Here is an 18734-nt window from a genome sequence, read left to right as displayed (position 1 = left end):
TGGAGGACACAATCGCGAAGTATGATATCAACCTAGCTGATATCTACAACTTCGACTAGGTCAGCTTTGTGATGTACCAGACTGCGAGCGAAATGGTTATCACGGGTGCAGAAAGACGTAGAAGAGCAAAACTAATACAGCTTGGGAACTGGGAATGGGCTACAGTTATCCAGGCGATTAATGCGGAAGGCTGGGCAATCCAGCCGTTCACCGTGGTTGTAGGCAGATATCACATCTCCGACTGGTACCAAGACAGCGACCTCCCGGGCGATTGAGCTATCGCTACGACCCAAAATGGCTGGATTAATAACGAGATTTGTCTATAGTGACTAAGACACATTGATCAACATACAAAGAATCGATCTATCGGACACTATCGCCTTCTCATTTTCGATGGGCATGAAAGTCACCACTTGTTCGACTTTAAGAAGTATTGCGAAGATAACCACATCATCACGCTATGTATACCAGCTCATTCATCTCATATACTTCAGCCTCTTGAAGTCGGGTGCTTTGGGCCTCTCAAAAACGCATATGGTCGAGAAATCGAGCAGTTGATGAGATGCTAGATAACCCACATTCTCAAGACCAACTTCCTTTCGGCTCCTTATGCCACCTACCAAGCAGCTATGACAGAAAGTAATACCTGAACAGGGTTTAGAGGCGCTGACATAGTCCCTTTGGACTCGGAAAGTGTCATTTCGGAGCTTGATATATAGCTACGAACTCCGGTGCTTGTCAAGGAGAAAGTTAGTCTCCCTGACCCTTGGGTCGCGAAGACCCCAAAGATGGCCCATGAGGCCATTTTGCAGTCTGAATACATTGCAAGACAAATCAAAAGGCATCAAAGCAGCTCTCCATCTTCTATTTTAGAGGCGGCCGAGTCATTTTCAAGGGCACGAAGGCAAGAATGCATGAGATGGTATCACTAAAGTCTGAGGTTGAGAACCTTCGAGATGTAAATGAGACTCTTAGCAAATGGCACAGAGCAAAAGAAGAGCCGGCTACGAAATGGAGGGAAGATGGTTATGGATGAGTGAAGGAATGAGACTGGCCATATAGACATTGATGCCCAGGTGGTAGCCGGATCTTCGAGAAGTGCTGGTCACGGAAGGTCAGCGCCGCGGAGGAAAACGCGGCGCGGAACATGCGGAAGTGCCGGCCATGATGCAAGAGCTTGTCAGGTCACAACCAAGGCCTCTATATGAGGGTGACGGGACTTTAGTTTTAATTTATCCTAGGTGTTGCTGTGTTTTTATTCAAGTGTTGATCTTGAAGGCTAGGACAAGTGCGACGCTGACTTAGATATATTGTATGCCACATAAATTAGTAGTCACCTCCTCGGGCCTCTTGCTCACTCTCTTGGCCAACGTCCTCGCTCCTTGTGCCATTTTCAAGAGACGTTTGGACCGCTCTGTTTGTTCCCTAAGACGTTTTTGTGGCTAGGGGCGCATCTCACTTCTCAACTTCGTCCCCGTGTCTTTCCTTAGACTTCCGCATTTGATCCAATCGCAAATACTGTGTATACCTCGAATTAACTATAATATATTTAACGTTTACAGAAATCACTAAGATCATACGACGTATTTAACGTCTTCCCGTATATATCTCGCCTCTATGGGTCACGATATTCTGTTCCAACAGCACATACGACCATAGCGTGTAGAAAGCACGGGATCCCGTCCGCTCTCCCTTAGTTAACCTACAGAGCGCCGGACCAGTACCACGGTGGGTGACCACGTGGGAATCCCCGGTGTTGTATGTTCACTTTTTGCGTCTCGGCTTTGGTGACGGCTTCTATCAGCGGGTGTGTACAAGTGGCACGTGTGTAAATGCTTTTTTGATGAAGGCTACCCTCCAAAACGGACAAATCTCCCGCCGCGCTACTCGGCCATTGCCGCATGAGAACGTTCGCTCGCGAGTAGACAGGTCAATACAGACTTTCAAATCAAACCAAGCCGCATGGGAACGGAAACGTGTGCGCAGGATGCGGCCTCTCCCTCCCCCACAGCCGCCAGACTCTCCGCCTCTCGGAGCCGGCGATCCTCCGGGCTCCCCCACTTAGCGGGCCGGTTATGCCAACCAAGGTTGCTTTCTCTCTCCTTCTATTTTCTCTCTGCCTTCTTCCATGTTTCTTCCCTTTTGTCAGCTCGCTAGCTAATATTGGTTTTAGTTTGGGCTTTGGTCACTTGTAGTGGTAGAGCCAAGACCCGGGATCTTGTCTGAGGCCACAAGCAAAGGACAGCCCCTGTACCGAGCGGATGGGAGGCCCTCTGCCATTGCACTTTATGAGGGAGGTTGCTGTATGTAAGCAGGGTTGGGGGTTTGGTTCTCAGCTTCTGTAGTAAACTACCTCTTTAGCACAAAAGGTTGTATAGATTTGCACAACTCTAACTCAGAAAGTATATTCACCTTCACAAAATTTCTGTCTCAAGACTGATTGAATTTGACCACCTCGTCTGCATCAAAAAAAGCCCTTGTTTCTGGCTCGTGTCCAGCAAATTGCTGACTACATCGTACCATCGCCCCTCTTTGTTCTCCTTCTTGATACTTAGTATCAGGCATGTTAACTGTTGCTGTTGCTGGGTACTGCTTGCTGTAACAAAGCATCAGTCATAGCCGCACTAAGCATTGTTTTCCTGGAATGATTGTGTGTATATCCAACCATGTCCAGATGTACAACAAGTACAACTTGTGCACTTGTACAACTACATGTGTGAATCTCCATCCCGTCAGGTTGCAATCCTTCAACACTTCAATGCCCCTCAGTTCAGCTATAGTAAACCCCGCGCTAAGCTTCGCCTGTCCCGGCCCTGTTGCTGTTGGGCAGCTTGTCCTAGCACGCTGTTTCAAGCACAACAGCTAAGCTGGAGCTTGTCAGTGGGTCTAACCTCCACTCCAAGCATGCTGCCAATTCCCAGAGGAGGCCGCCTATGGCCAAATATATCCTGGGATTTCCCACCTCTGCTAGATGTCGTCCCGAGTAGCCAGCTTCCTACCAACAGTTCGCTATCAACAACGACACCATGTGCTCACTTCACGATCCAAGACTGCAAGCCGGTGGTGGCCACAGCGAAAAAGAGCGCTCTGTGGGCCATCTGAACGAGTCTAACCTTGCATATCTCAAAAATCTCTTCAACTACTACGGCAAAGAACAAGACTGGAACCAACAGGCCATAGCCAACTTTATTCAGAATGTTCAGCACGACGATCCGGTCCAAGCCGCCAATATTTGCTCGGGAAAAGACAAGCTGGACTTTAAAGACTTCCTGCAGTACATGACTTCGCCTGAGGCCGCAGCCACCGCCACCCGCAAGCCGGATGACTACTCGTGGCCCCTTTCTAGCTACTTTATTAGCTCAAGTCACAATACCTATCTCACAGGCAATCAGCTGTCGAGTGATTCCAGTGCTGACGCTTACCGCAATGTTCTTCTTAGAGGTTGCAGATGTGTTGAAGTTGACGTGTGGGATGGAGAAGATACTGACGATCTCAGCTCTATAAGCAGCAGCGACGACGACGATGAACGTAAACACAAGCTCAAGGTCGAGGAGCACAGAAAGGCAACCAAGAAGGACAAGAAGGGCGGCTTTATGAGCAGACTGAAGAGGGTGGCGTCTGTCAAGGAAACCACATCCAAGCTCGAAGAGACTACTCTCGGTAAGAACAACCTACAAAATTGCGTTGAATAGCCACTGATGGTGTCGTTGTTTACTTGTTTATAGAGGATAAGCTTGCAGCTCCAGTGTCGGACCTCCCCGCGCCTCTTCCCGAACCCCGTGTCTTCCACGGCTACACTCTGACCAAGGAAATTTATTTCCGTGATGTTTGCGAAGCCATTGCCGAGACCGCCTTTGTGACCAGCGACTTGCCTGTAATTGTGTCTCTTGAAGTACATTGCTCGGCTCTGCAACAGCAGGCCATGGTTGACATCATGAAGACTACCTGGGGTGATATGCTTCTTCTTCCTACTGAGGATGAGCCAACTCGTCTACCTACACCTGCTGACCTCAAGCGCAAGCTTGTTGTCAAGGTCAAATATGCCCCTCCGGTTGTTGAGGGAGTGGCCGAGGTTGTTGAAGAACCAAGCGCCGAAGAACTCGAGGCGTCTGCCGCTTCTGGGAAGCAGGTGAAGCCATCGAAAATCATTCACGAACTAAGCAAGCTTGGCTTCAACTGTCGCGGCATTTCATTCAAAAGCCTCACTCAAAAGGAGGCCTCTATGCCAACTCACATCTTCTCTCTGTCTGAAAAGGCCATCGCCGAGCATTACCAGAAGAACGCAAAGGAGCTCTTTGCACACAATGCCAACTTCTTGATGCGGACCTATCCCCATGGCTTGCGTATTCGGTCCGGAAACCTGGAGCCTGCTGCATGCTGGCGCAAGGGAGCTCAAGTTGTAGCCTTGAACTGGCAAAACCTAGACGAGGGCATGATGCTGAACGAGGCCATGTATGCTGGCACTGAAGGTTACGTCCTGAAGCCGCCAGGTAAGTTTCATATCCAAACATGACCAACTGAGGGCGCTAAATAACTAATGTACGCCAAGGCTACCGGTCCAAAGGTATAGACTTCCCCCTGGAAGACGCTACCCGATACATATATGGCCTAAATATTGAGATATACGGCGCACAGAATATTCCCCTCCCTCCCGGAGACAAGTCGGACAAAGGTTTCAAGCCCTATGTCAAGGTTGAGCTTCACGCTGAGACGCCCAACGAGCGTCTCAACACTGGAATGCCTGAAGCTGGCGATGACCAGTCCTACGAGGCCGAATACAAGGCCCGCAGCAAAACTAAGCGCAGCAGTGAAGCTGATTTCGAGGGAGAAAACCTTGAGTTCTCTGGAATTTCTGGAGTTGTTGAAGAGCTGACGTTTGTTCGGTTCACTATTCGCGACGATGAGATTGGTACTGATGATTTGGCAGCCTGGGCTTGCATTCGACTTGATCGCTTAAAGGAGGGTTGGAGATTTGTACATCTGCTTGACTCAGAAGGCATGCTGACCAAGTGTGTGCTCCTGGTCAAGGTAACCAAGAAGAAGACTCCAAGTGCTTAATTTGTTAAAGGTCTAACTAGAAGATTACTTGAGACATGCCAGCTTTGTTTTAGTTACTGCATGAGCTTACAATACATGCATACAAACCGCGTCAAGTTAAGCCGAAGACCTGTTTTTACAATTAACTACTTGTCATCATTGTCCAACTCTATGGTACTAATAACCCCTTTCCATGTGAGATAACATGTTGATGGTTGATACCAAAACAAAACTTAGTAGTCGTTGCTGCTACCGTAGCTGCCAGTGTTACCACGGCCAGAAGATCCGTACGAGTCATCGTCATCGTTGCTACGACCAGTGTTGCCACTACGGCCTGACGAACCATAAGAGCTACTGTTGTTGTCGTTGCTGCTACCGTAGCTGCTGGTGTTACCGCGGCCCGAAGAAGACCGGCCCGAGGATCCGTACGAACCGTCGTCATCGTTGCTACGGCTGTTGTTACCGCGGCCCGATGAGCCGTAAGAGCTACTATCGTTATCGTTGCTGCTACCGTAGCTGCTGGTGTTGCCGGTACGGTCTGACGAACCATACGAGGTGCTGTTGTTGTCATTGCTGCTGCCATAGCTGCTGTTGTTACCACGGCCCGAAGAAGACCGGCCCGAGGATCCGTACGAACCGTCGTCATCGTTGCTACGGCTGTTGTTACCGCGGCCCGATGAGCCGTAAGAGCTACTATCGTTATCGTTGCTGCTACCGTAGCTGCTGGTGTTGCCGGTACGGTCTGACGAACCATACGAGGTGCTGTTGTTGTCATTGCTGCTGCCATAGCTGCTGTTGTTACCACGGCCCGAAGAAGACCGGCCCGAGGATCCGTACGAACCGTCGTCATCGTTGCTACGGCTGTTGTTGCCACGACCCGATGAGCCGTAAGAGCTGCTATCGTTGTCATTGCTACTACCGCTAGTGCGGCCATAGGTGCTGGAGCTGGTGTTGGAGGTGTTTCCATAGCCAGATGAAGAGGTGGTGTTATCGTTGTCTCCATAACCACCACGGCCGCTGCTGGTGTTGGAGCTACCATAGCTGGAGCTCTTGTTGTTGTCATCATCGTCACGGCCGTAGCCGCTGCGGTTGGAACGCTTGACGTTGTCGTCGTCGTCGCCGCTGCGGCGGTTGTTGTTGTCCTTGTCAGACTATAAAGGTTCATGTGTCAGCAATTGAGCTTGTTTCATAGGGCTGTAGAGACGAGACTTACGTCACCGAAGCCGAACATTGTGAAGATTGTGAAAAAAAGTAGTATTATTTGAGTGTTTAAACCGAGAGGATTGTAGGGTAAGAAGATGTGAGAGAGAAGTGGATGGCGATTACCAAGCAATGTTGGAAAGTAGGACGGGATGCTAGCGAGACTTTATAGCAGCCGGTCATCCCGAAATTGAAGCTCTCCAGCAGCTCAATTCGCTACATCATGGCAGCAGCGGATGTACTCGGAAACGTCTATCAAGCTAAGACACTCTGCCGTCTTGGGGGGAGGGGGACCTTGGAGGCGAAGTCAGCAGTTTGCTGATGTGAAGCTACAGGTTAACGTGGGTGCTGCAAGGGTCTAGGCCTTGACTAGCTCAACTGAGCAACCAACTGTAGACTTCGGCTGTAAGTGTAACTAGCCAAGTATGTATGTGTAATAACTAGTTGGTTGCATGTAGTTACATATGTATGTACATACATGCATACGTACCTTGGCTACTCGGATGTTCCCAAGAGATCATCAGGTGCTTTGCATTTAGCCTGCCGCTCCCACGTTGACGGAAGTACCTATCTTGCGCACGGTCTTTGCCTGTAAGTATGTACAACATGCCGAAGTACATACATGCATCGGCTAACCCATGTCGAGCTGAAGGGAAGTTGGTTTGGGCCGGTTTTGGTGGAGAAGGGATCCTAAAGCTCTTGTTCACGACAACAAGTGCGGTTAAGGGGTTGGCTGGGCCGCACAATGGAATGACGTTGTGTGAGACGGTGTCTTGAACCAAACCACAGAGCAAGCTACCAAGTACCAACCATCCAAGTAAAAAGCACACATTATTCCTGCAGACACTGTGTCTTGTCATTCATCGGCCGGTGACGGCTGTGTATGGAAATAACACATGCACTTGACACAAGAGCCCAACACAACATGAATGAATGTGCGACCCCCGAGATCTACATCTCCATTCTGAGCTGAAGCCAGCTAAAAATCTGCCGGCTCACTGTCCTTAGCTTCACAGCTCGTCAGGGCCAACTAGCCAAGCAGGCCTGACCCGGCCATGGGTGCTGGTGATGATTGTTTCTATTGACTTGAGTAAAGTTGTCAGGCCATGTCCAAGCCAAGTGTACCTTGTACATACATACATATGTATTCAGCCCACAGCATTGAGGCTAAAGCAGCAAGCCCAAAGAAGCTGTAACTAGTTATTCGCTGAGCACGTTGAGGCCTCTGGGGCTTTAGCGACGGACCAAAAGAAATTAGGGAAAAAAGCCTCATCCTAAGCCACCAAAGAAGCAAGAAGTAGCTGTGATGAAGAGAGTCTTTATTAGCCTATCAACTCACGAGGGGTTCTCGGCATACGACTGACATGGTGAGAAGCTAGGGATGTATGGCGAGATCATTAGTTATTGGGAGAATGAAGAGTGAACTGAGGGTTTATTAGGTAACATGAAAAGAATATATTCACTAATTACTCCTATTAGAGAGACCACGTCTCTCCAAGTATTCAAGTATTCTCGAGGAGAGAGGTCACAACCCTATTTATACTTATTCTACATGTGGAGTGGCTTTGGATAGCATCCAGTTGGCTCCGTCTCGGGGGACCTTGACCCCCAGCATCACCTTCAGTAGACCTAAGTACTTGATACCGAAACGTTCTCTCATTTCGATAGCGGATTGTAGGCCACTGGTTCTTCGGGGCTTGGGGATGGTGCGCCACTCCGAACACACAGAAACTATGCGACGTGTCGAGCGGAGGACTTTAAATTTCCGTCCGGTAACCAATCCAGCGTCGTGTGATCTTAGTGATTTTGGTAGACGTTAAATATAGTCAAGTCAAGTCAAAATCTCTCATTTCGGATTTGAACCACTCTATTTGAAGGTACGTCGTCCACATAAACCAAGAGTTGAATTCCTCGTTCGCAGTGGAGGAACAGACACGGATCAGTTTCAACAAAGAAGCATTGTAATAAGACTAGCTATTCAGACATGGCTTGACTATATTTAACGTTACTAAAGGCATTCAGACAGTGTCTCGTACCAGTCTTGAGCTCCCTGCTTGAGACCATGAAAACATTTTCTAAACTTTAAGACGTAGCCTTTCGGGACGTTGGTAAAGCCCTTAGAGACACGAAGATACATGATCTCTTGAAATTTCGACTCTGTGAACGCATTTTTGACGTCAATCTAAGCGCAACCGTCACCGAAAAAAAGGAACACCGTAGAGACACGGAACTGACTACAACGACGCCTCTATCTATATATGCTAGTCTAGGGGTTACAGGTTGATAATTAGGGTTAAATAGAAGAGGCTTTCAAAAAGTTAATGTTCTCACCAACCGGAGTCGATCCGGTGACCTTTCGATCGCAATTCTTTCAAGTTACAGTCGAACGTGATAACCAACTACACCATGGTGAGTGACGACAGTGGTTGACCACTGCGCATGGCTTGTTGGAGGCTGGTTGCTTATTGGGGATTAAGAAGCAAACTCAACCTTCCCTCCTACAACCCTCGGGGGGGTACCTTTGAGTTCAAGATGCCGCCCCCTCGCCCAAAGACGAACTTTTCCCCTTCGTTGTGGGTTAGAAGAGCGACCAGCACATATTCCCAATGCTGCTGTCCTTTCTTTTCCGTCCTGTCTGATTTCGGTCATTCTCGATGAATCGAGTCGTGAGGCCCTGAGCCCGCCTTTTTCCCCTCTCGAGGGATGATCTTGCCGACGACCGTCCCCTCTCGCAACACTTCTCGATCGCCGGTCTCTCGAGCTCCCATCACTCAACTCGGGGAGCCATACTCACACTCGAAGGGCAGCCTCTTTTGAAGGTTCCGGATGTCCGACCCGCGGCGCGGGGATCTCGACGCTGTGCTCCATCCATAGCACACGCCGCGATTACGTCCAACTTTTTCTTTCTTTCGGACACTCGATCGCCAGCCCTTTTGGAGGCTCGCTTGATCTCGGTTTGGCTTTTTGGGCCCCCTGAACACGCCGGTTTTTACCCGACGAACGAATGTTGGTGGGGATGGTAGCTCCACACAGGGCTTTGTTGTCGTGGGTCCACTTTTTGGGGTGCGTTTTTGTGGAAGTTTTCCTTTGTTCAACGGGGAGGTGGTATCTGGAGGACAAGGTGATGTCGAGGAGGATTCCAAGAGGAGGAGAGTTTGCGGAGTCCTGTTCCCTTGCGCCGGCTACAAGAGGAGGAAAATGACAAAAGTTGCAGCAACGGCCATGCCCGCAAAAGGACAAAACCACGCGTAATCCGCCGGGGACAAACCCCCGTGCCGAGAGCCGGTGGCCTTTTAGACTAGACTTCACGCGGTTTGTTGCAAACCAAAAATACCAGGTAACCAAACCCTGGAAAGGTAGGTGTGCCCTCGGGCCGCGCTGGACGGAGAGTCCTCCTGGCTTTTACGCCGGACCCTAAAAAGTCACAGGAGATGCTTGAAGTCTGCGAACCTGCAATTGCTGACCGCCCGGGAGTTGCTCGGAAGATGACATCATCCGACTGCTTCCGTCCGGAATATGCCGTCGTATTGCTGCGAAATAACAGTAGGTAGACGTAAAAGAATAAAATCAAATCAAATCAAATCAGAAGCAAACTGACTACAGTTGCGGAGGCCAACAACCCTAACCAACCCTTATCATTAACCACATCATCAACGCGACTTTTCTCTCTCAACAACCTAAAAAACGATATAAGACGCCTCGATCAAGAATGGGGCCGAGAAGAGAAAGAAGTTGGAGAAGGCGCTGGCAGACACCCTGAAGTGGTGGTGCGAGTCAGGCGGAGGAGTGGACACCGCGTCTGCGGGCCCAGCCCCTTCACACGCGACGACCAACAACGCCCGCGGCAACAGCACAGCGCCAGCCGCAAAGGAGACCTCGAACAAGTCGGGAAAAGATACGCCCACCAATACCGGGACTACGAAGGCGTCCCCCAACGAGGGACGGGAAAATGCCACGGGACCGATGAGCGGTCCGAAGACGAACAACTCGACATGGTCGCAAGTTGCCAAGAAGGGGGCAAAAGAACCGGCGCCTCAGCCAGAGCCCAAGACCAAGAAGCGCACGAGCGCGGAAAAGAAGGTATTCGTGGAGCTACCGGAAAGATCCCAGTTTAGGGAACTTAGCCCGAGCGCCATTACTAGACGCCTCAACGAGGGAGTCCCCAAGGGGAAGGGAGTGTTGGAGGCGGACTTCAGCAAGAAGGGACTGATACTTGTCGCCGAAGGAAAGGTGAAAGACCTGATGGATCGCGCAGAGCACATCAAGAAGGCTCTAGACGCAGTTACAGTCGAAGAATCCTGCACGTGGCAATTCGTGCGTGTATACCGGGTTGAGAGAACTATCCGAGAGCTCGGAAGCAACGGGAAAATTGCCGCCCGCGCCGTGATTGAAGAGGACATCCGAACGGCGGCCATGGAAGCCTTTGGATGTGCACCCCTGGCCCTATCGTGGTGGATCCAGGAGGGCATGCACGAGGGAACAGTGTCGATTGCGCTGGATCCCAAAACGATGAAGGGAAGACCCAACCACATGGCGTTCATGGGAACGACACGATCGATCTCGTACCCATCCAGACGTCCCCGGGCCCGCGGCCACTCCCAGGAAACCACCGCGGAGGAGCCAACCGGGCGCAACACCGGCGATGAAGCCACAAGAAAGAGAAGAAGGGTCGTCTCCCCCCACGGTATACGAGACAATGGTGACCATGAAATGGACGTCACAGAGCCCCCCGCCAATGACGACGACGCGACGAAGACCGCCCCCGTAAAAGACGCAGAGAAGCCCGGGGCCCCCCAAGCCAAGAACAAGGATGATGTCGCCACTTCCCCGGCCGACGCGATGGAGACCCGGGAAGAAGAACTATGATGGAGGGCCCTACAGAGCCAACAAGGAAGCAGAGTGTTAGAATAGCGCGGGTTAACGTGCAGAAGGCAGCGCCATCACACGCAAACGCATTGCAACAGGCACATACTCTGGGAGCAGATATCATTGCCATCCAGGAACCCTGGGTGGGCAAAGATAAAAAAGCTAATAAAACACAGACGCACCATCAATACGACCTGGTGGCACCAATGACGACATGGGACCCAAGACCAAGGGCCTTATTGTACGTGAGGAAGGGACTACGATTTGAGTGCAGGTCACTTGGAGAGGAGCACCCTGACATCACGACAGTGACGATTCGATCTGGAAATACGACAATCCAGATAATAAACATATACAACGCAGGCAGAGGGTCTGTGAGAACGAACGAGGCGGTCCTACGACTTTTAGAGACTCGCATATCCAGCCCTAGTCTGACAGTCGGAGACTTCAACCTCCACCATCGGGCATGGGACGAGAAATTCGAGAGGACGTCTCCCGAAGCGGAAAAACTTTTGGAGTGGGTAGAGGAGCATGAGGCAGTTGTACTCAACGCCCGGTTAGGCCCAACCCACGACAGGGGACACACCATTGATTTGGCCATTGCGACCAGAGGACTCTTGGCGCAATGGACGGTGAGGATGGAAATCATTTCAGACTTATCACCTAGCGACCATGAAGGCCTCATGACGACCATAGAGGGAGCACCAGCAGACAGCGACGCCACGGAAAAGCGACGAGACCTGAAGAAGTTGGATGAGGAGCGATTCGCTAAAGAATGCAAGCGACTCAAAGACGGCCTGGAGGGACTGACAGCCGACGACCCCGAGACGATTGAAGGGGGCCCGCAGGGCTATGCTGACAAGCTTGCTGAAGCCCTCACTGTGGGACTACAACGAGCAGTGGAGGTCTGTGCCCCGGAGGTACGGCCGAACAAACGAGGAGTGCCCTGGTGGGATGAAAGGTGCAAGGAAGCCGCGAAAGTACACCAGAGAGCCAGACGAAGGCGGAAACAAGCCATGAGAAGCGGCGGAGCTAGGCCCGAGATCGCAGAGCAGAGGAACCTGGCAAAGAAGAAGTTGTGCAAAAAGGTTCGCAGAGCGAAGAAAAACTACTACGCGAAGGAGATCAGAGAGATCAACGACACGAGGAAGATTTTCGAAGCAGCCAACTGGGCCCATAAACAGGCCAAGTAACGCACCCCTCCTCTTAAGAGCCCAACGGGGAGATGCTGTCAGACACTAGGGACAAGTGCGAACTCCTCTTGGACGTGCATGCACCGACAAGACGAGAAGATGACGAAGCACTGGGCCCACTAGACGAAGACGGGAGAAGGGTCTGGGACCCCCCAACCGAGGCAGAAGTGTTGCGGGCCATCAAAAAGCCAGCAAACACAGCCCCGGGAATGGACGGACTCCGAAACGATCTGTGGAAAAAGGCCTGGCCGCACCTGAAAGAAGCCATTGTCCGCCTCTACCAAATGGCCCTGACCCACGGAGTACACCCTGGCATTTTCAAGAAGACTCGTATGTGTCCGGTCCCCAAGCCAGGGAGAGACCGTCGAGAGCCAAGGGCATACAGACTCTGGAGCGACTGGTGGCAAGGCGGCTGGCCTATGAAGCCGTGGAAAGAGACGTCATTCCCAAGAGGTACGCTTGTGCGATTCCAAAGCGCGCGTGCTCAGACCTGTTGCTCAGTCTGGTAGACGAGATCGAACGGGGCTGGGAAATGAAGAACGCAGTGTCGATAGCTACATTCGATGTCAAAGGAGCTTTCGATACTGTCACGCCGAACCGCATGGTCAGCTGACTCCAGGAGGAAGGTTGGCCAATAGCACTATGCAAATGGACAAGGTCGTTCCTACAAGGACGAAGCGCAGCGCTAGCGATGGACGGCCATGTCACGGACACGAGACAGCTGGGAGGCTCACTACTCCAAGGGTCGCCGGTCTTCCCAATTCTCTACATGCTGTTCATGGCCCCTCTATACAGCTCTCTACCGGGAGCTAGGGGTTACGCAGACGACGGATGTGTCTTGTGGGCTTCGCCTGATTTGAAGACCAATGCACAGGGGTTGGCTCTCCTTTTGGAACGGGCTGATAACTGGTGCAGAGGAAATGGCCTACAGTTGTACCAGGGAAAGACGGGGATCCTGCACCTCACCAAGAAAAAGCAGGCAGGGAACCCTCCCGTGAAGTTACCGGACGGGAACGATATTGAGGCTACGCTACAGGGCAGCACTCTCCGCTGGCTCGGACTAGAGCTGGACAGGAAGCTAGCGTTCACTCAGCACCGCGACAAGACGATCAGGAAGATTGAGACCACAGCCAGCGGGCTGAGACTCCTCGCAGGATGCCACAAGGGAGCCCCCCCGGGCCTTTTACTACATGTAGTGAGAGCCTGTGCAGTCTCCAAACTGACGTACGCTGCGGCCGCCTGGTGGCCGATGCCCAAGGAACGGAAGATCGCCACGACAGCCAAGCTATTTGATATAGCTCTCAGGAAAGCGATCCGAGCAGCCTTGCCAATGTACAGAACGATGCCAATCGGACTGTTACACCGCGCAGCGATGATTCCGCCGGCAGAGATCCTCCTCGATAGCAACGCTAGAAGAGAGGCAACCCGGCTACACAACCTCGACGACGCTCACCTGTGTAAGGGCTGGGACATTGGCAACAGAATTCAGACTCTCTCTAGGCTCCTGCCCAAGACGATACCTAGCCCTGGCGGGGTGAGACCTGCAAAGGAGAGACCAGACGACCCCATCGAGATGAAGGGTGACAAAGATGAGGAGGTAGCCAGACATCTAGAAGACCTGCGCATGGCGTGGCCTGATACGGTGTGGGCATACTCAGACGGAGCAAAAGTCAAAGACGGCGGCGCAGGGGCCGGGTGGACCCTGGTGGTAGACAATACGACCTGCGCCGAAGGTAGCAAACCATTGGGCACCTGGCAAGAAGTGGCTGACGCTGAGGCAACCGCAGCCCTACACGCCGTGCAAGCGGCCCACGAGCTACCGCAAGAGACGACCAGCGACCTTTACCTATGTCTTGATAACAGGGACATTGTGAACCGTCTGAATGCAGAAGAGGGCGACCTGGGGACATCCCAAATAGTCATCGACGAGACAAGACGACTCTTGGCAAGCTGGAAGCTGAGACAGGGCGGGCTCTTTGCGCCAAAGGCAAGAGTCAGATGGGTACCGGACCACAAGAACATCACCGGCAATGAAAGAGCCGGCCAGTTAGCCAGAGGGGTTGCTGGGACTGAAGTCGGCAGACTCGAGATGTCGCTCTCCAGGGCAAAACGGTGGTGCCGAGAGCAGGCCGCCACAGAGTTCAAGACGTGGTGGGGGGCGCAGAACGGGCCTTCCCATATAGACAAGCCAGAGCCCGTCGAACCCTGGAAGTTCAAGGACTACAGGGAACACGACCGACTCGATATTGGCACATTGATGGCAGCAATTTCTGGACACGGCGACTTTGCCACGTACCACCAGAGGTTCGAGCACACCGGGGCCGCTCACAATTGTCCGAGATGTGGACAGGAGAAGACCCCGTGGCACCCGTGGACTTGGGACTCGATCCCACAGAGGCTACGGCTGACGGAGAGACTCGTTAAAAAGCTTTTTCCTACAGTCAAAGGATGCAAGCAGCTCCTCAAGAAGTTGAAGAGGGTGAGAGGAATGACCAGCTGCGATGGTGTTTGGCGTGGTGTGATTTTGTATTTCTGTTTTGTCTTTGGGTGCTTTCTTTCGTGCATTACTTGCTTCTTTTTCTTGTTCTGTTTTCTGATTCTTTTTTTTTCATTATCACAGTCTTCATGTATCCCCCCTGATGTATCCTGCGCCAGGAGGTGCTTATCACCACAGGGGATCCCGAGTCGGCGTCTACAGTTTCTTCGGAGCCGGGAGACTACGGTCACCAAGGCAGTCCGAATCGGAGGATCCCGGCAGCCGGTTATGCCGCTGCCAGGTTGCCAGGACCTACCTGGTCATCTTATGAGTGTTTGACGAACACTCCGAATGATGTAAAATAGATGAAATGAAATGAAATGAAAATTACGGTGGCCAACAACATAAAAGAATAAAATCAAAAATTGCGGTGGCCAAGTCATCTTATGAGTGTTTGACGAACACTCCGATTGATGTCAAATAGATGAAATGAAAAAAGAACAAAAAATGCAGTGGTCAAGACCATGGGAGGCAGGGTAAGAGCCGAGATCGACCATCCGTGAATACGGGTTGCTCTGAGAGACCAGAAAACAGCCTGGTACGAGCTGAGACCAAGAGGAAGGTAATACTCATGCCTACAGGTGAGACAAAGGCCAAACTTTGCTTGCGGGAGGCTTTCGGTGTGACTCCGGCTGTGTACGGCCTGGCGAGAAAAGGACTCATGGCTACAGTTAGAGCAGCCTTCAAAATTAGGGAACTGAAGCTTCGGTCGGAGAAAGTAAACTTTATGGCGCAAAAGAGAAGAGTCTTCTACAGAGAACCTTCGAGGACGTGACTCTGAGAGAAGTGTGGACTCCGGTACAACAGTAAAAAATACTGCGCAGAGACAGTGACTTGCACCAGATAGAAGAAGACTGGGCACTCCTTTGAGAAGAGCCCCACGGAAGCGGCACCCTGCGCGACCAGAACTAGCCAAGGGAACGTCGTCTTAACAGCTCAGGATCCGAAGGGAGATGGTCGGAAGCGGAACCAGGCTAATGAGGCGGGGGCCGACTCAGAACTTGAGGGGGACAGTATACACAGGTCCAGCGCCCGCCCCGAAGGGAACACCCGAAAAACGGACAAGCAAGGAGGCTGGAAATAAAAGGTTAGCCTCTGGAATTAACACTGCAACTGCCACTGCGGCTGATAAGAAGCAGGTGACGGAGACTACCAACGACATGAAGATCACCAACGTCAAGGGTACGTTTGATGTCTCGCCAGTAGTTTTCATGATGTTCATGTGTGCCCTGTACCACCTTGAGATTATCAGAGATACACAGATGACAGCTATCTGCTGGCGGCCAGACCGAACCTACAGGGGACAACAAGAAGGGGCCTGCAAAAGAGACGCTGCAGGTCATGGGTAGAACGTCTCTTCAAGATGGCACGAGGAGCAAGGACATTGACCGATAGATAGAGTCAACATCTCACCAACCGGACATGGGCTGACAAGAAAGCTAGATCATTCTCTACATTTTCTTTTCTTTTGTTTTTACGGCTTTGAGGCCACCACTCAATGGTGCGGTCTCAATATCCGAGACTTTGATGTCGAAGACAATTTCCGGATCACAATGACTTGTAGAAAAGACTAAGAAAAAGTCGTAATAGCTGTATATTGGCAGGATGTTGCTGGTCGGCACAAGAAGTTTCAATAAAAACGGAGAGTTCAACGAGATGAAATCCTCCTGCTGCTTTGTTTTTGAAAAAGATACAAGATATTGGATAGAGTTGGTGTACCGGTGTATATGTCGTGGGCATAAAAGAAAATGGTCAAGGAATGAAACTACGTACAGAAATCTAAACATAAGGGCAGGCATAATTCGTCCATAGTTGGCGGGGGCATGGGAAAGGCAACGAAAAGTTGTGCAGAACTTGGTGATAGGCACTAAAGAGAGGGAAATCAAAGTGGAGAGAGTCCGTAGTGCAAGCATAATGCTAATGAAAATAGCGCCATGTTTAAAAGAGTTCCTCAAGAGTCAATTCCAAAAGCTAGAGCAACCCATTGACGAAACCTCTTTTCGTCTTCATCCCCCCAGTCCCGAGAGAGTCTGTGCCGCATATCGCTCTCGACGGAATTGTTGCTATCGGTGGGGTTGGCGCCTTTAGCCCTTTGCAACATCTCACATGCAACGCGAATGGTGCCAGGCGGCAAAGACCCATCGCGAACCTGTAGGTTAAAAAGGGCGCGGAGGCAAAGGACCATGACTTCTGCGCGGAGAGAATGCACGAGCATTTCGTCTTCGGGGTTGTTGTTACAAGTAAGGGCCAGGTTCATGAGCCCAGACTTGAAAATTGCGACAGGGTTGGAGGGCAGGATGCGTGGTAGTAGAGACTGGACTCGCCCCAGAGCAGTAAGTGCATCAGCGGTCTTGAAGTTGGCGTTGGATACCGGAGTTACATCGGCTTCGATGGATTCATCGGTGGCGGACTCATCAGTGTTCACATCGTCCAGCGGAGGCCTATTGAGGCTATCACGGATAAGAGAAAACATGGCCGGCTCGGTATCAGGCTTTGGACAGACAATATCTTCAAACAGAGCCATGGCCTCCACGTCTTTGTACTCAAAGGCTGCCAGGATAAAAGCAACAATGCAATCTTCAGCGGCCTGGGACACATGGATTTCGGGGTGAAGTATCCATAGCTCCACAATCTTCTTGCGCTGAGGAGCAATATACGCATGCCAGACAACCTGCATTTCGAAGAGACCCGTGGGGGCGACACGGGTGAAGATACCGAGAAGAAGCTGTGCAATGGCGGGATGGCTTTCAAGGCTAAGAAGCAGTCCAAGGTCTTGTTCGACAAGAAGAGGGGCTAGTGTGGGAAAGGGAAGCCGGTGTGCCATCGGCTCAAGAATGGCCTCGCAAAGGGGGGCGGCATCGGGGACTATGGCCATGGCAGAGATGGCGAGGCGCAGGATGTTGAACAGGTGGGTGGTGATGAATGAGGCGGGCATGGAGGACAAGACGATGCCATGAGAGACTAGGTCAATGGCCGCGGGGTCTAGCGTGGCGAGGGCCTTGGTTACTTGGCTGAGATGAGCCTCTACGGCGGTGATGCTGTTGCGAAGCGATGGGTTGAGGCTGTCATCGCGACTGGCAGGTCTAATGCTGAGATCCATGGCCAAATGACGGACAGCAATATCAGGATTAGCAGCGGAACAAAGGAAGTCAATTCACAGAGAGCGATTATGAGTGGTCTGAAAAGTTAGAAAGTGAATTCTTCATGAGGGTGAGCTAAAAATTGTGAGACGGACGAGTTAAAAAGAACTAAGTAGCTAGTTGGTCAACTATTGTATGTACTCTATGCAAGCACAGCATTGACTGGCTGCATGGCCGGGACACCAAGCGCTCTTATTACGCACAGAAACGCGGATAGGATTCGGTCGAGACGGGTCGATAGTCTGAGCTAGGGCTGAAAATGACGGAGTCAAACGTGGGTTACAATAGCAAGCTTAATCAGGAACCAGGAGCGAATGGGGGCCTGGGCCTGGGGAGAGGTCTGTTTCGTACTTAGAACTATGCAAAATCTGTAGTTCGTTGGTTATAGCTATCCAGCTATTTAGCTACAGGTGGTGTGCTTGAATGCTAAGGCCAAGCCAAGAAATCTCAGGCGCAGTGTTCCGGGAGTGGAACAGCGGGAAGCGGGGAACAGTTGGGAGGGGGACAAGAGGAGAAGATGAAAACATGAAAAAACGAGGTGGAGATGGGCGCGCCTAGACCGATCGAGGCCAGGCACAGCAAAGGCACACATACAATGTAGCTATGTATCTATGTACATACATACATCCGTATGTATGTATGTACAGAGTTACAACGAACGATTGGTACATACATCGTTCTATGTAGCAGATGCAAGTGACGTAACAGTAGACGAGTAAAACTTTCAACTAGTTAAGTCGTTTGCTTTTCGCACATGCGCAT

At 51.3% G+C, this 18734-nt stretch overlaps 4 protein-coding genes across 4 annotated transcripts; 2 read left to right on the top strand and 2 right to left on the bottom strand.

Moving 5' to 3' along the window:
- Positions 1-2758: 2758 nt before the first annotated feature.
- On the top strand, positions 2759-5058 carry BROUX77_002036 (uncharacterized protein; the record flags this gene model as incomplete). The annotated part of the gene is made up of 4 exons (XM_073746532.1): positions 2759-2779; positions 3006-3660; positions 3726-4490; positions 4550-5058. The coding sequence occupies 4 exons, from the start codon at positions 2759-2761 to the stop codon at positions 5056-5058; spliced, it is 1950 nt and encodes a 649-aa protein (XP_073607118.1).
- Positions 5059-5270: 212 nt separating this feature from the next.
- BROUX77_002035 (uncharacterized protein) lies at positions 5271-6268 on the bottom strand (the record flags this gene model as incomplete). Its single annotated transcript, XM_073746531.1, has 2 exons — positions 5271-6188; positions 6251-6268. 2 exons carry the CDS (start codon positions 6266-6268, stop codon positions 5271-5273), a joined length of 936 nt encoding a protein of 311 aa, XP_073607117.1.
- A 3932-nt stretch (positions 6269-10200) lies between these two features.
- BROUX77_002034 (uncharacterized protein) lies at positions 10201-11103 on the top strand (the record flags this gene model as incomplete). The annotated part of the gene is made up of 1 exon (XM_073746530.1): positions 10201-11103. One exon carries the CDS (start codon positions 10201-10203, stop codon positions 11101-11103), a length of 903 nt encoding a protein of 300 aa, XP_073607116.1.
- Positions 11104-16783: 5680 nt separating this feature from the next.
- BROUX77_002033 (uncharacterized protein) lies at positions 16784-17932 on the bottom strand (the record flags this gene model as incomplete). Its single annotated transcript, XM_073746529.1, has 1 exon — positions 16784-17932. The coding sequence occupies one exon, from the start codon at positions 17930-17932 to the stop codon at positions 16784-16786; it is 1149 nt and encodes a 382-aa protein (XP_073607115.1).
- Positions 17933-18734: the final 802 nt, after the last annotated feature.

This window comes from Berkeleyomyces rouxiae, assembly GCF_048999995.1.
Source record: "Berkeleyomyces rouxiae strain 22BRR77 chromosome Unknown BrBRR77_ptg000002l, whole genome shotgun sequence".
NCBI lineage: Eukaryota > Fungi > Ascomycota > Sordariomycetes > Microascales > Ceratocystidaceae > Berkeleyomyces > Berkeleyomyces rouxiae.
This window is presented reverse-complemented; position numbering and strand designations above follow the sequence as displayed.